The sequence below is a fragment of the Anomaloglossus baeobatrachus genome, chromosome 10, assembly GCF_048569485.1.
Source record: "Anomaloglossus baeobatrachus isolate aAnoBae1 chromosome 10, aAnoBae1.hap1, whole genome shotgun sequence".
In the NCBI taxonomy this organism is placed as follows: domain Eukaryota; kingdom Metazoa; phylum Chordata; class Amphibia; order Anura; family Aromobatidae; genus Anomaloglossus; species Anomaloglossus baeobatrachus.
The window spans coordinates 198,468,771-198,485,903 of record NC_134362.1 but is presented as its reverse complement, the minus strand read 5'-3'; the positions used below and the strand labels follow the sequence as shown (position 1 = coordinate 198,485,903).

The 17,133-nt window shown below is 55.9% G+C and overlaps 1 protein-coding gene across 1 annotated transcript; it reads right to left on the bottom strand.

Moving 5' to 3' along the window:
- Positions 1 to 1,008: 1,008 nt before the first annotated feature.
- DNAJA2 (DnaJ heat shock protein family (Hsp40) member A2) lies at positions 1,009 to 13,305 on the bottom strand. Its single transcript, XM_075326133.1, has 9 exons — positions 13,117 to 13,305; positions 8,956 to 9,015; positions 8,427 to 8,647; positions 7,494 to 7,574; positions 7,076 to 7,209; positions 6,502 to 6,698; positions 6,198 to 6,342; positions 5,981 to 6,108; positions 1,009 to 1,697 (listed from the first exon to the last, which is right to left on the bottom strand). The coding sequence occupies exons 1-9, from the start codon at positions 13,192 to 13,194 to the stop codon at positions 1,509 to 1,511; spliced, it is 1,233 nt and encodes a 410-aa protein (XP_075182248.1). The 5' UTR covers positions 13,195 to 13,305; the 3' UTR covers positions 1,009 to 1,508.
- Positions 13,306 to 17,133: the final 3,828 nt, after the last annotated feature.

Below are 17,133 nucleotides of genomic sequence, written 5' to 3'. Positions count from 1 at the left end.
AAAAATGTCTGACTGCTGTGCTGCCAACAAGGGTTTTACCACTGGGTATTAAGTATTGTTTGCCAGAGGGGTCAAATACTTATTTATCGCTGCAAAATGCAAATAAAATTTATGCTATGATTTTCTGGATTTTATTTGTGATATTTTATCTCACTGTTAAACGTAAGGTGGTGTCACACACAGCGACAACGACGTCGCTGCTAACTCACCATTTTCTGTGACGTAGCAGCAACGTCCCGTAGCTGTGTGTGAATTCCAGCTACGATCTGGCCCCTGCTGTGAGGTCGCCGGTCGTTGCTGAATGTCCTGCTTCATTTTTTGCTCGTCGCTCTCCCGCTGTGAAGCACACATCGCTGTGTGTGACAGCGAGGAGAGCGACGAACTGAAGAGAGCAGGCTTTTGGGAGCCTGCGGTAAGCTGTAACCAAGGTAAACATCGGGTAACCAAGCGAAGTGCTTTGCTGGTTACCCGATATTTACCTTGGTTACCAGCGCCGGCTCCCTGCACGTGTAGCCAGAGTACACATCGGGTAAATAAGCAAAGGTTTGCTTATTAACCCAATGTGTACTCTGGCTAGGAGTGCAGGGAGCCAGCGCTAAGCGGTGTGCGCTGGTAACCAAGGTAAATATCGGGTAACCAGCGAAGCATTTTGCTTGGTTACCCAATATTTACCTTAGTTACCAAGCGCAGCATCGCTTCAACGCGTCACTGGTGGCTGGTCACTTGTGAGATCTGCCTGATTGACAGCTCACCAGCGAATATGTAACGACACAGCAGCGATCCTGATAAGGTAGATCCATCAGTCGCGATCGCTCCTGCGTCGCTACGTCTGACCCTAGCTTTAACCTACCCTTAAATCTATACTGGTCAAACTTACAAAATCAGCAAGGTATCAAATACTTATTTGCTTCACTGTAGATGCACCCGTGACGTGACCACAGATTTTCCGTCCCCCCCCTCCCCAAGAGTCCCACTGCCGCCATGTTGGTCAGTAATCAGTAGGGGAGATACAGACCATGAAATTGTTTATTCTATACGTAGCAGGTCATGTAAGTGCAGCCAAATACACAGCTCCAGAACAAAAAAAAAACAAACAAAAAAAAAAACACATGTACAGGTCCGAACGCAAGAGGAAACGGAAAATCTACACAGACTGATAAAAATCAAGCGGTCGGTACAGAGAGAGCGGCAGATTTGCGTCTCGTCTTCCTTTTCTTTTTTGGAGAATTTTATTATTTTTTATTCCTCATCAGAAATGCAGGTAAAGCCGTGTGGTTAGTTTTATGGATTAAATTATAAACACTCAGAAAATACTAAATCGAACCAATTTAAAAAGTTACAAGGACGGCAACGTCCGTCGTATCAGAACCATTGGGGCAATTCGCTGGGTCGCGGAAACAAACCAAAAAAAGAAAAAAAATATAACAGGCAAAAAAAAAAAAAAATTGTAATAATCTTAAACAAAATCCTTTTTTGTTGTGCAATTCTGTAATTCTTTATATAAATGGTTACTGGTGCGCACACTGGACGCCGGGGCCGGGGTGGCCGGTCTCGTCGTCGGAGCTGTCGTTGTACGCCTCGCGCCTCTGTCCTCCAGCGGAGCCGCGGGTGCTGTCGAATTCTTGGAGGTCCACCTCCTCTGTCTCCCCGGTGATGTTTGTAGTTTCTGGTCTGGCTGGAAGCAGATCTTCAAGTTCCTGCAAGAAAAAAAAAAAGGACATGTTTTATGATCTGACCCTCCATGTATACAGCTGTGCGTTCTCTGCGTAACCCTCTTTAAAAAGGGCTATCCTCAATATAGCCGTGAGTGCGACCGCTGGACCTCCACTCCATTTATTGTCAGGGGCTACATGGACTGTCAGTGCCTAGCATGGGTTAAGTTCCTTAAAATTCAGCCAGACATGGAGTTTGTTTCTAAATGGGGGATAAGCCACTCATTGTTTCTCCAAAACTCTGAGGAGTCTAGTGTTAAGGTCCAGTCACACTAAGCAACTTACCAGCGATCCCAACAACGATAGGGATCGCTGGTAAGTTGCTAGGAGGTTGCTGGTGAGATGTCACACTGCGACGCTCCAGCGATCCCACCAGCAACCTGACCTGGCAGGGATCGCTGGAGCGTGGCTACACGAGTTGCTGGTGAGCTCACCAGCAACCAGTGACCAGCCCCCAGTCTCCTAGTTACAGCACACATCAGGTTAATTAACCCGATGTGTGCTGCAGCTAAATGTGCACAGAGCAGGGAGCAGCGCACACTGCTTAGTGCTGGCTCCTTGCTCTCCTAGTTACAGCACACATCGGGTTAATTGCCTGATGTGTGCTGCAGCTAAATGTGCACAGAGCAGGGAGCAGCGCACACTGCTTAGTGCTGGCTCCTTGCTCTCCTAGTTACAGCACACATCGGGTTAATTACCTGATGTGTGCTGCAGCTACATGTGCACAGAGCTGGAGCCGGCAGCACAGGCAGTGAGAGCGGAGGAGGCTGGTATCAAAGGTAAATATCGGGTAACCAAGGACAGGGCTTCTTGGTTACCCGATGTTTACATTAGTTACCAGCCTCCGCAGAAGCTGGCTCCCTGCTCACTGCAAATTAGTTGTTGCTGTCTCGCTGTCACACACAGCGATCTGTGCTTCACAGCAGGACAGCAACAACTAAAAAATGGCCCAGGACATTCAGCAACAACCAACGACCTCACAGCAGGGGCCAGGTTGTTGCTGGATGTCACACACAGCAACATCGCTAGCAACGTCACAAAAGTTGTTCGTTACCAGCGATGTTGCTAGCGATGTTGCTTAGTGTGACGGGGCCTTTAAAGTTCTTGTTGACTCATGTAATTGCCTTGGCCAGTGAAGGTCAGACACCCAGACAAATCAATTAAGCGAACCTCCAATTGTATTGCTAGATGCGATGTAACTTAGCTGGAGACCATTACTACTAGGGATATTTTGTATAAGGCTTGAAATCTAGCCAATAAGAGCCCAGTCTTATCCAATCGTGAAGACCCCAGGGGTATAAGAAGGAGGACTGTGCATTGCCCGGGTAGACTCTTGCTACATGATACCAATCTAGGACCTGCGGATCCGATTGGCAAGCCATAACCGAACCTGGATTATAACACTATATGGACTTCAGCATCGAATGCAAGGATTGGGCTGAGCTATCAAGGCCTACCTAAGGAAGGAATCCAGCTTGGGACAATCCAGTCACCTAACTGCAGGCTTTGCGGTCCCCACACAGCTTCCTAAATTCAGCGTTATGCCATTCTCTGTGGCTGTTCGCCAAAAGACTGGTGCTGCTGGGTTGGAGTAAATAGCCCTGGAACCTGTGAGGCATGGACATTCTAATCCCTGGTGAGCAGCGGAAGGGTGAGACTGTTGCCGGTTATATTCTGTGGTTTTGCTGGTTATGTGCCATATGCCGTTAATTTTTTGGGGATCCAATAAAGTCTTAATATTGTAATTCCCTCACCCTGTGTTGTCTGAGTAGTGTTCCGCCCATGGTTAAGGAGGTCGAGCGTTCAGTTGAGATGAGCACCGGGCCATCTTTTTCTAAAGGTGGCCGGATCAACGGACCAGAGCACTCGCTGACCCCTGTGTCTCCACTGACAGCCGGCGCCTCCACCGGAGAGCACCCACTGACAGCCGGCGCCTCCACCGGAGAGCACCCACTGACAGCCGGCGCCTCCACCGGAGAGCACCCACTGACAGCCGGCGCCTCCACCGGAGAGCACCCACTGACAGCCGGCGCCTCCACCGGAGAGCACCCACTGACAGCCGGCGCCTCCACCGGAGAGCACCCACTGACAGCCGGCGCCTCCACCGGAGAGCACCCACTGACAGCCGGCGCCTCCACCGGAGAGCACCCACTGACAGCCGGCGCCTCCACCGGAGAGCACCCACTGACAGCCGGCGCCTCCACCGGAGAGCACCCACTGACAGCCGGCGCCTCCACCGGAGAGCACCCACTGACAGCCGGCGCCTCCACCGGAGAGCACCCACTGACAGCCGGCGCCTCCACCGGAGAGCACCCACTGACAGCCGGCGCCTCCACCGGAGAGCACCCACTGACAGCCGGCGCCTCCACCGGAGAGCACCCACTGACAGCCGGCGCCTCCACCGGAGAGCACCCACTGACAGCCGGCGCCTCCACCGGAGAGCACCCACTGACAGCCGGCGCCTCCACCGGAGAGCACCCACTGACAGCCGGCGCCTCCACCGGAGAGCACCCACTGACAGCCGGCGCCTCCACCGGAGAGCACCCACTGACAGCCGGCGCCTCCACCGGAGAGCACCCACTGACAGCCGGCGCCTCCACCAGAGAGCACCCACTGACAGCCGGCGCCTCCACCGGAGAGCACCCACTGACAGCCGGCGCCTCCACCGGAGAGCACCCACTGACAGCCGGCGCCTCCACCGGAGAGCACCCACTGACAGCCGGCGCCTCCACCGGAGAGCACCCACTGACAGCCGGCGCCTCCACCGGAGAGCACCCACTGACAGCCGGCGCCTCCACCGGAGAGCACCCACTGACAGCCGGCGCCTCCACCGGAGAGCACCCACTGACAGCCGGCGCCTCCACCGGAGAGCACCCACTGACAGCCGGCGCCTCCACCGGAGAGCACCCACTGACAGCCGGCGCCTCCACCGGAGAGCACCCACTGACAGCCGGCGCCTCCACCGGAGAGCACCCACTGACAGCCGGCGCCTCCACCGGAGAGCACCCACTGACAGCCGGCGCCTCCACCGGAGAGCACCCACTGACAGCCGGCGCCTCCACCGGAGAGCACCCACTGACAGCCGGCGCCTCCACCGGAGAGCACCCACTGACAGCCGGCGCCTCCACCGGAGAGCACCCACTGACAGCCGGCGCCTCCACCGGAGAGCACCCACTGACAGCCGGCGCCTCCACCGGAGAGCACCCACTGACAGCCGGCGCCTCCACCGGAGAGCACCCACTGACAGCCGGCGCCTCCACAGCATCCTCCAGCACTCCCATAAATCGAGCATTCACAACTCTCCTCCACTGAAGATTTAAAGCCCCGTTTTCGGACAACGTTCTTAAGCTCACTGGGGGTCCGAGAGGGTCAGACCCCAGAGATCAGCAACTTATCCTCCACCCCAGACCTAGGCCACAACCAAGAGGCTGAAAACTGGACTATGGGCCACATGTCCACCGCTCGCATCCCGATATCACCACCGTCTGCATCCTCAGGATGCGGAAAGCGGTTAATTGGTAGAGGACGGAGCCGCCGACTCCTCCTTCCTCCAAGCAGAAAGTGCAACAGAAAGCAGAAGTAATGGTGTCACCTAATCACGTCTGCTGTCAAATGGGGGGCAATGTGGGGGCTCAGGCTGTAATTAGGAGCCTAATATAGGGAGGATCACTCTGTATATAGGAGCCTGTGTAGGGGCTCAGACTGCACATACGGTGGACTGTCTGGCAGATCACACTATATATAGGGGGCCTCAGGCTATATATAGGAGCCTATGTGAGGACTCCTACTGAATATAGGGAAGATCCACGCTGTATATAGGAGCCCATGTGGGGCCTCACTGTATATGGGGGGGGGTTGTGTGGGCTCAGACTGTATATAGGAGCCTATTTGAGGACTCCTACTGAATATAGGGAGGATCACGCTGTATATAGGAGCATATATGGGGGCTCAGACTGTATATAGGAGCCTATGTGAGGACTCCTACTGAATATAGGGAGGATCACGCTGTATATAGGAGCCTATATGGGGGCTCAGACTGTATATAGGAGCCTATGTGAGGACTCATACTGAATATAGGGAGGATCACGCTGTATATAGGAGCCTATATGGGGGCTCAGACTGCACATAGGGTGGCTGTATTGGGGCTCCGGCTTTACATAGAATAACCCATTAAAATCCGATAACCACAGGAGTAAGGAATACAATATTCTGCGATGGTCCCGGACCCTCTGATTGTAAAGTAAACCTAATCGTCATGTCAGACTCACCGTGAGTTTTTCTGGGTTAATCCAATTGTTTTCTGGAAATTGGACTTCGAACTTGATGAAGAGGTCGCCTTTTTCAAAAGGATTGCGGTACTGTGGCATGCCTTCCCCCCGCACGACACGAACTGACCCTGGGAATATACAAAAAACACAAGACGTTACCATCAAGTGAGTCCTATATAGTGCGAGTGTTGCTGGGCCTGAGCGGCGCCATCTTTACCTGGCTCGATGACTTTTCCCGGAGGATATTTGACGACGATCTGACGAGCATCCAGGTGCTTGAATGTGAACTGGAATCCGCACAAAGCCTCGACGAGGCCGATCTTGTGCGTCATGTGCAGGTCGTTGCCGTCTCTCTGAAAAGACTGCAGGTGACAGCGGAGGTTAGTTTAGCTGTAGGGCACGGCAGGTGTTTGTGGGGGTAGAGAGCGATCCGCATCGTGATGAAAATGCACCATCACAGGGTGATCAGCAGCACAGAGTATTTAGCACTGACCCATGTGACAAGTGAGGACATCGCTTACCTCGTGCTCTTTCTCTTGCAGGACCAGGACAATGTCGCCCGGCTCGACGCCAGGGGCCTGATCGGCTTCTCCGGTGAATGTGATCCTCTGCCCGTGCTTCATGCCTTTATCCACGTGAACTTCCAGAATTTTCACTTCTTTGATAACTTTTTTGCCTTCACATTTTTTACAGCGGTCTTTTTCATTAATTACTTCCCCTAAAATAACAAAAAAAAAAAAAAAAAAACACAATAAAATGATGCATATATTACAATCTATATTATATTATAATTATAATATTTATATAAAATTATAATATAATTAAATATAATTATACACACTAATTATAAATATAATATAAATAATTATAATAAATACTAAAATATACAATACAGACACATACAATATATTATATATAATACTAAAAATATATATATCTATATCTATCTATATCTATATATCAATGCCATTTTGCTTTGCACCAACCACACAGCGGTTAACCCCACGATATCCCCTTACAGGTACCACATATACTGGGCCCAGACAGGACTAGGACCCTAGTCAACCTCCTGATCTGCATTAACTCTTTACTTACCTTCCCCGTTACAGTCGGAACAGACGGACTGCATCTGCTGTACCATGCCGGGGGCCAGCTGTCTGATCATGATGCGCACGCCTCGGCCTCTGCAGGCTGTACATTTCTGAACCGCTCCGGTCTTACCGCCTTGTCTGAAGAAAGAAATGACCGGATTAAGACTCTGCATGTAAAGAAGTTCCTAAAGAAATCCACAACAGATGCGTCCATAGCGCTGTCATTAAGAGTATAGAGGCGGCACTATTCCTTTAAGGCACCCTATAATTTTATGAGAGGTTACGGGGTCTCCTCCAGGATTAACCTTGCTCACCATTTCCAAGATTTTGGCGCTCTGCATGCAGTCAGTGAATTGACGTCATTACACCGGCGGTCTGCTGCATCTGTGAGCTGATCATTCTGAACTGAGACTAGAACTCACCCGTTACAGGAGCTGCACAGCACGTTCTTGCTGAGTTGAAGTTTGGTGGTCTTCCCATTGTATAAGTCTTCTAATGATACCCTAAGAGAAGAGAAGACCATAAAATATACAAGAGGACGAGGGTCCGGCGTATCCCGGGGCGGTTATACAAGAGGACGAGGGTCCGGCGTATCCCGGGGCGGTTATACAAGAGGACGAGGGTCCGGCGTATCCCGGGGCGGTTATACAAGAGGACGAGGGTCCGGCGTATCCCGGGGCGGTTATACAAGAGGACGAGGGTCCGGCGTATCCCGGGGCGGTTATACAAGAGGACGAGGGTCCGGCGTATCCCGGGGCGGTTATACAAGAGGACGAGGGTCCGGCGTATCCCGGGGCGGTTATACAAGAGGACGAGGGTCCGGCGTATCCCGGGGCGGTTATACAAGAGGACGAGGGTCCGGCGTATCCCGGGGCGGTTATACAAGAGGACGGAGGGTCCGGCGCGGTTATACAAGAGGACGGAGGGTCCGGCGCGGTTATACAAGAGGACGGAGGGTCCGGCGCGGTTATACAAGAGGACGAGGGTCCGGCGCATCCCGGGGCGGTTATACAAGAGGACGAGGGTCCGGCGCATCCCGGGGCGGTTATACAAGAGGACGAGGGTCCGGCGCATCCCGGGGCGGTTATACAAGAGGACGAGGGTCCGGCGCATCCCGGGGCGGTTATACAAGAGGACGAGGGTCTGGCGTATCCCGGGGCGGTTATACAAGAGGACGAGGGTCTGGCGTATCCCGGGGCGGTTATACAAGAGGACGAGGGTCTGGCGTATCCCGGGGCGGTTATACAAGAGGACGGGGGTCCGGCGTATGACATGGCATTTATATAAGAGTATCATTCATTGGTTACGGAAGAGTACGAGGCCCCACGAGTTTCCATCCACAGTGTGACACTCACTTTAGAGGGTGCATCATGTCCTCTCCTCTCCGTCTTCCATTGCGACTTCGATTCTGTCCACCCATGAACCCGAAGAGACCACCTCCGAAAATGTGGGAGAAGATGTCATCCATGCCGCCGCCCCCGCTCCCTTCCCGCAGACCCTGCTCCCCATAGCGGTCGTACAGCTCTCGCTTCTCTGGATTAGACAGAACTTCATAGGCAAAGCTGATCTCCTTGAACTGTAAATCAAAGCGGCAGCGTGAAGCCAAAATCTGCGCCCCCCCCCCCCCCATCTCCCAAAACAACAAAGTCACGTACACCCCCAGAATGATCAAGAGACATCCAGACAGAGCCTTCAAGGCAGAATCTACATCGGGGGCTTCACACATGCTGCTATTGTTTTATGCTAGACATTTCCAGTCATTGACAGGAAGCAGGTATATTAAAAAATGCAAAACAGAAAAAGAGCATTTTCACATTCTAGCGGAACACAACTAGGGACCAATCGGAAATCTCACAAACTGATAGATGCGCTGGGTGCAGTTACCTTGTCTCCGGCATTCGGGTTCTTGTCTGGGTGATATTCCTTGGCCAGCTTGCGGTACGCCTGTATCCGAGAAAGATGAGATACACGGATTACTACACCATATATACACAGCCATCCTCAGATCAGGAAAGTGCAGCTCTGGAGTAAAGCATTTTTAATAATGAAATAAATGCACAGTGACAGCACCAGCAGAATAGTGAGTGCAGCTCTGGAGGATAATACAGGATCAGTAATGTAATGTATGTACACAGTGACTGCACCAGCAGAATAGTGAGTGCAGCTCTAGAGGATAATACAGCAGGTAATTCATGATAAGTAATGTATGTACACAGTGCCTGAGCGGTGTATATTACACCTATATAACTCCCCTGTATAGTGGGGTATACCCCGGGGCATCCTATCAGTTCCTGGGCTCGGGGCTTAGCCGCGGGTTCCCGGTGTATTTGATCTGTGACTCACGCGGACATGCTGGATACGTGACTGTGAATACAAATATCTACACAATGTTCCCAAATTAAACACTCCTTATAATTACAGATGACAGGTAGCCTCACGTGCCGCATCCTCACCACGGGACGCCCAGAATAACCAGTCGGTCACTGTGTACAGAATGGTGTAAATGTGACAATTATATCCCATTATTGCGCCATTTGTGTTTTGTCGACCATGGATTAATTTAAATCAAATGTGCGTCACATGTATAAAATAAGACCAGCGTTCGGAGGTCCGGGCACACAGCGGTAATGCCAAAACCGGAGTATAATTAGGACCCGACAGATGCAGCTAAATCCCCGGCAGAGCTCACGGCCGGCGCCGACATTGTCTTATTCCCAGGTGAACAGCAGCAGAGTCACAGCAGCAAGGAAAGAACGTCACCCCATGTCATCAATTGGGAAGGGGGGGAGGAATATGACAACACAACACACTCGAGGGGGGGGTAGCTTGCACTCCAGAACTGGGGGGTATGACCAAGCTTGAGCACTCCAGGTTCAGAGGAGTGAGGGGTATGTGCGTGTTTGGGGCCTTATACACTTCCACGCTCTGAGTTAGGGATGGGGGGAGATGGGGCGTTATGGGTCTAACGCGTTCGCACCCGCCGGGGGTCAGGGGTGAGGGGGGGGGTCTAACGCGCTCGAACCCGCCAGGGTTCAATGGGTGAGGGGGGGGGAGGAGTCAAACGCGCTCGCACCCGCCGGGGGTCAATGGGTGAGGCGGGGGGCTTAATACGCTCGCACCCGCCAGGGTCAGGGGTGGGTGGGGGGGGGGGTGTAATACGCTCGCACCCGCCAGGGTCAGGGGTGGGTGGGGGGTGTGTAATACGCTCGCACCCGCCAGGGTCAGGGGTGGGTGGGGGGGGTGTAATACGCTCGCACCCGCCAGGGTCGGGTGGGGGGGGGGGGGGGGGGGGGGGTGTAATACGCTCGCACCCGCTAGGGTCAGGGGTGTAATACGCTCGCACCCGCCAGGGTCAGGGGTGTAATACGCTCGCACCCGCCAGGGTCAGGGGGGGGGGTGTAATACGCTCGCACCCGCCAGGGTCAGGGGGGGGGGTGTAATACGCTCGCACCCGCCAGGGTCAGGGGTGGGTGGGGGGGGGTGTAATACGCTCGCACCCGCCAGGGTCAGGGGTGGGTGGGGGGGGTGTAATACGCTCGCACCCGCCAGGGTCGGGTGGGGGAGGGGGTGTAATACGCTCGCACCCGCCAGGGTCAGGGGTGTAATACGCTCGCACCCGCCAGGGTCAGGGGGGGGGTGGTGTAATACGCTCGCACCCGCCAGGGTCAGGGGGGGGGGGTGTAATACGCTCGCACCCGCCAGGGTCAGGGGGGGGTGGTGTAATACGCTCGCACCCGCCAGGGTCAGGGGGGGGGGGTGTAATACGCTCGCACCCGCCAGGGTCAGGGGGGGGGGGGGGTGTAATACGCTCGCACCCGCCAGGGTCAGGGGGGGGGGGGGGGGGGGGTAATACGCTCGCACCCGCCAGGGTCAGGGGGGGGGGGGGGGGTGTAATACGCTCGCACCCGCCAGGGTCAGGGGGGGGGGGTGTAATACGCTCGCACCCGCCAGGGTCAGGGGGGGGGGGGGGGGTGTAATACGCTCGCACCCGCCAGGGTCAGGGGGGGGGGTCTAATACGCTCGCACCCGCCAGGGTCAGGGGGGGGGGGTGGTGTAATACGCTCGCACCCGCCAGGGTCAGGGGGGGGGGGGGGGTGTAATACGCTCGCACCCGCCAGGGTCAGGGGGGGGGGGGGGGTGTAATACGCTCGCACCCGCCAGGGTCAGGGGGGGGGGGGGTGTAATACGCTCGCACCCGCCAGGGTCAGGGGGGGGGGGGGGGTGTAATACGCTCGCACCCGCCAGGGTCAGGGGGGGGGGGGGGTGTAATACGCTCGCACCCGCCAGGGTCAGGGGGGGGGGGGGGGTGTAATACGCTCGCACCCGCCAGGGTCAGGGGGGGGGGGGGGGTGTAATACGCTCGCACCCGCCGGGGGTCAGGGGTGAGGGGGGGTCTAATACGCTCACACCCGCCGGGGGTCAGGGGTGAGGGGGGGTCTAATACGCTCACACCCGCCGGGGGTCAGGGGTGAGGGGGGGTCTAATACGCTCACACCCGCCGGGGGTCAGGGGTGAGGGGGGGGTCTAATACGCTCGCACCCGCCGGGGGTCAGGGGTGAGGGGGGGGGGGGGTCTAATACGCTCACATCCGCTAGAGTCGGGTCGTGTGTGGGGGGAGGGGGCACATCACTACATTCGTGCCTGCCGGGGTTAGGTCACAGAGGGGCGCGCTAATACGCTCACGCCCGCCAGGAGTTGGGTGGACTAATATACAATGCCGGGGTCAAGTCAGGGGGGGTCTGAATAACCTCGCACAGTCCGGGGTGGCCCAATATCCTCGCACAGTCTGGGGGTCAGGGGTGGGCGGCAATACCCTCACACACACACACCCCAAAGGTCACGCTGTACGCTCCGGGGTAAGGGGGGGGGTCACGCTGTACGCTCCGGGGTAAGGGGGGGGTCACGCTGTACGCTCCGGGGTAAGGGGGGGGTCACGCTGTACGCTCCGGGGTAAGGGGGGGGTCACGCTGTACGCTCCGGGGTAAGGGGGGGGTCACGCTGTACGCTCCGGGGTAAGGGGGGGGTCACGCTGTACGCTCCGGGGTAAGGGGGGGGGGGTCACGCTGTACGCTCCGGGGTAAGGGGGGGGGGGGTCACGCTGTACGCTCCGGGGTAAGGGGGGGGGGGTCACGCTGTACGCTCCGGGGTAAGGGGGGGGGGGGTCACGCTGTACGCTCCGGGGTAAGGGGGGGGGGGTCACGCTGTACGCTCCGGGGTAAGGGGGGGGGGGGTCACGCTGTACGCTCCGGGGTAAGGGGGGGGGGGTCACGCTGTACGCTCCGGGGTAAGGGGGGGGGGGGTCACGCTGTACGCTCCGGGGTAAGGGGGGGGGGGTCACGCTGTACGCTCCGGGGTAAGGGGGGGGGGGGTCACGCTGTACGCTCCGGGGTAAGGGGGGGGGGGGTCACGCTGTACGCTCCGGGGTAAGGGGGGGGGGGTCACGCTGTACGCTCCGGGGTAAGGGGGGGGGGGTCACGCTGTACGCTCCGGGGTAAGGGGGGGGTCACGCTGTACGCTCCGGGGTAAGGGGGGGGGTCACGCTGTACGCTCCGGGGTAAGGGGGGGGGGGGTCACGCTGTACGCTCCGGGGTAAGGGGGGGGGGGGTCACGCTGTACGCTCCGGGGTAAGGGGGGGGGTCACGCTGTACGCTCCGGGGTAAGGGGTGGGGTCACGCTGTACGCTCCGGGGTAAGGGGTGGTCACGCTGTACGCTCCGGGGTAAGGGGGGGGGGGGTCACGCTGTACGCTCCGGGGTAAGGGGGGGGGTCACGCTGTACGCTCCGGGGTAAGGGGTGGTCACGCTGTACGCTCCGGGGTAAGGGGGGGTCACGCTCTCCGCTCCGGATCCGCGGCCGCTCTTCCCGGCACACTCCGTAAGCTGCTGACTAATCCCGGGGGGAGGAGCCGCGGCCTGCACTGACCCCGAAGCCTCCGTCCTCCGCCTGCCCGCACCTCACACACGGCCACCGGCCCCTCTCGGCCTCTGCCGCCTCCCCTCACCCCCGGCCGGTACCAGGCCCCAGCTCCCGCCGGCCTCCCGCTCACCTTCTTCAGCTCGTTCTCGCTGGCGCCGGGCTGCACTCCCAGCAGGTCGTACAGTTTGGTGTCTGCGACGTTAGACATGGCCGGAGCGCGAGGACACGACGGCGGGGACTGAGGAGAGAGACCCCGGGAACGAGGGCAGAAGCAGCCGGAAACGACGACGAACGCGACGTCACCACACCACGTGATGAAAGTACGTCACCACAGAACCGCCCACATATATCGGCGATTCAGAAACCTCCCTGCAGTGACGTCAGCAGAGGCCGAGACCGGAAATAGGAACTGAAGACACAGCCCTCATAACAATCACCACAGATCCCCCATAACAATCACCACAGATCCCCCATAACAATCACCACAGATCCCCCATAACAATCACCACAGATCCCCATAACAATCACCACAGATCCCCCATAACAATCACCACAGATCCCCCATAACAATCACCACAGATCCCCCATAACAATCACCACAAATCCCCCAAAACAGAGATTCCTCAATCCTCATAGATCCCCCATAACAATCACCACAAATCCCCCAAAACAGAGATTTCTCAATCCTCATAGATCCCCCATAACATAGCATCATCCACAGATCCCCCATAACAATCACCACAGATCCCCCAAACCAGAGATTCCTCAATCCGCATAGATCCCCCATAACAGAGCATCATCTTCAGATCCCCCATAACAGAGCGTCAGTCACAGATCCCCCATAACAGAGCGTCATCCACAGATCCCCCATAACAGAGCGTCATCCACAGATCCCCCATAACAGAGCGTCATCCACAGATCCCCCATAACAGAGCGTCATCCACAGATCCCCCATAACAGAGCGTCATCCACAGATCCCGCATAACAGAGCGTTATCCACAGATCCGCCATAACAGAGCATCATCCACAGATTCCCCCATAACAGAGCATCATCCACAAATCCCCCATAACAGAGCGTCATCCACAGATCCCCCATAACAGAGCATCATCCACAGATCCCCATAACAGAGCATCATCCACAGATCCCCATAACAGAGCATCATCCACAGATCCCCCATAACAATCACCGCAGATCCCCCAAACCAGAGATTCCTCAATCCTCATAGATCCCCCATAACAGACCATCATTTAAAGATCCCCCATAACAGAGCGTCATCCACAGATCCCCCATAACAGAGCGTCATCCACAGATCCCCCATAACAGAGCGTCATCCACAGATCCCTCATAACAGAGCATCATCCACAGATCCCCATAACAGAGCATCATTCACAGATCCCCATAACAGAGCATCATCCACAGATCCCCCATAACAATCACCGCAGATCCCCCAAACCAGAGATTCCTCAATCCTCATAGATCCCCCATAACAGACCATCATTTAAAGATCCCCCATAACAGAGCGTCATCCACAGATCCCCCATAACAGAGCGTCATCCACAGATCCCCCATAACAGAGCGTCATCCACAGATCCCTCATAACAGAGCATCATCCACACATTCCCCCATAACAGAGCATCATCCACAGATCCCCCAAAACAGAGCATCACCCACAGATCACCCATAACAGAGCGTCATCCACAGATCCCCCATAACAGAGCGTCATCCACAGATCCCCCATAACAGAGCGTCATCCACAGATCCCCCATAATAGAGCATCATCCACAGATCCCCCATAATAGAGCATCATCCACAGATCCCCATAACAGAGCATCATCCACAGATCCCCCATAACAATCACCGCAGATCCCCCAAACCAGAGATTCCTCAATCCTCATAGATCCCCCATAACAGACCATCATTTAAAGATCCCCCATAACAGAGCGTCATCCACAGATCCCCCATAACAGAGCGTCATCCACAGATCCCTCATAACAGAGCATCATCCACACATTCCCCCATAACAGAGCATCATCCACAGATCCCCCAAAACAGAGCATCACCCACAGATCCCCCATAACAGAGCGTCATCCACAGATCCCGCATAACAGAGCGTTATCCACAGATCCCCCATAACAGAGCGTCATCCACAGATCCCCCATAACAGAGCGTCCTCCACAGATCCCCCATAACAGAGCGTCCTCCACAGATCCCCCATAACAGAGCGTCATCCACAGATCCCCCATAACAGAGCGTCCTCCACAGATCCCCCATAACAGAGCGTCCTCCACAGATCCCCCATAAGGCTAGCGCCACACATCCGTGCCTCCGGTACGTGTTTGGCATTTTTTACACGTATCGGCGGCACGGAGACATGTACAGCAATGCTACCCTATGGTAGCAGGCACACACACGTAAAACCACACGGAACGTGTGTCCGTGTGCGTTTGTACGTGTGTGCGATTTTCAAAGCGCTGACATGTCAGTGTTTTCTCCGGCAGCACGGGTGTTACACGGCCCGCACCCGTACCACACGGGTGTAGTGTGGATGCAGTCCCGTGTGACACGCGCCGGAGAAAACACACATGTCAGTGAGAAAAAAACAAAACATTAACTCACCTTCTCCAGCCCTCCTGTCTCTGCCGCTGCTGCCGACCGCCACTCATTATTCTCATTGAATATTCACTTCACTGCCTGGCAGCAGCAGCAGCGGGGAGACGGGAGGGCTGGAGACCGAGGATCAGCACCACGGACAGCAGCGCGGACAGCAGGAAGGACCAGGTGAGTATGATAATTACCGATTCTACGTGTGCTATCACGGAAAGCACACGTAGAACACACGTGTCACGCACGTACCAGAGACACGTACTTACCTGCACGCAACACGCAGGGAAAATACGTGTCTCTCGGCACGTGCGTGAATTTCACGTGAGTGTGGCAGAAGCGTCACAGAGCATCATCTACAGATCTCCATAACAGAGCGTCCTCCACAGATCCCCCATAACAGAGCGTCCTCCACAGATCCCCCATAACAGTGTGTCATAGAATGGTAGAGTTGAAAGGGACCTCAAGGGCCATTGGGTTCAACCTTTGGGAGTGCAGGTTTCCTAAATCATCCCCGCTGTATGTTTATCCAGCTTCTGCTTGAAGAGTTCCATTGATGGAGAGATCAGTAACTCCTGTGGTCGCCTGTTCCACTCCCTGACTGCCCTCACTGTCAGGAAGATTTTCCTAATGTCTAATACTTGTAGACTGTGAGCCCTCGCGGGCAGGGTCCTCTCTCCTCCTGTATCCTCACCCATCCCCTGTAGACTGTGAGCCCTCGCGGGCAGGGTCCTCTCCTCCTGTATCCTCACCCATCCCCTGTAGACTGTGAGCCCTCACAGGCAGGGTTCTCTCTTCTCCTGTATCCTCACCCATCCCCTGTAGACTAGGAGCCCTCGCGGGCAGGGTCCTCTCTCCTCCTGTACCCTCACCCATCCCCTATAGACTGTGAGCCCTCGTGGGCATGGTTCTCTCTTCTCCTGTATCCTCACCCAACCCCTGTAGCCTGTGAGCCCTCGCGGGCAGGGTCCTCTCTCCTCCTGTACCCTCACCCATCCCCTATAGACTGTGAGCCCTCGTGGGCAGGGTTCTCTCTCCTCCTGTATCCTCACCCAACCCCTGGAGATTATGAGCCCTCACAGGCAGGGTTCTCTCTTCTCCTGTATCCTCACCCAACCCCTGTAGCCTGTGAGGCCTTGCGGGCAGGGTTCTCTCTCCTCCTGTATCCTCACCCAACCCCTGGAGATTATGAGCCCTCACAGGCAGGGTTCTCTCTTCTCCTGTACCCTCACCAAACCCCTGGAGACTGTGAGCCCTCGCGGGCAGGGTCCTCTCTTCTCCTGTACCCTCACCCATCCCCTGCCCTCAAGACTGTGAGCCTTCGCAGTCAGGGTCCTCTCTCCTCCTGTATCTTCACCCATCCCCTGTAGACTGTGAGCCCTCACGGGCAGGGTCCTCTCCTCCTGTATCCTCACCCATCCCCTGTAGACTGTGAGCCCTCGCGGGCAGGGTCCTCTCCTCCTGTATCCTCACCCATCCCCTGTAGACTGTGAGCCCTCACAGGCAGGGTTCTCTCTTCTCCTGTATCCTCACCCATCCCCTGTA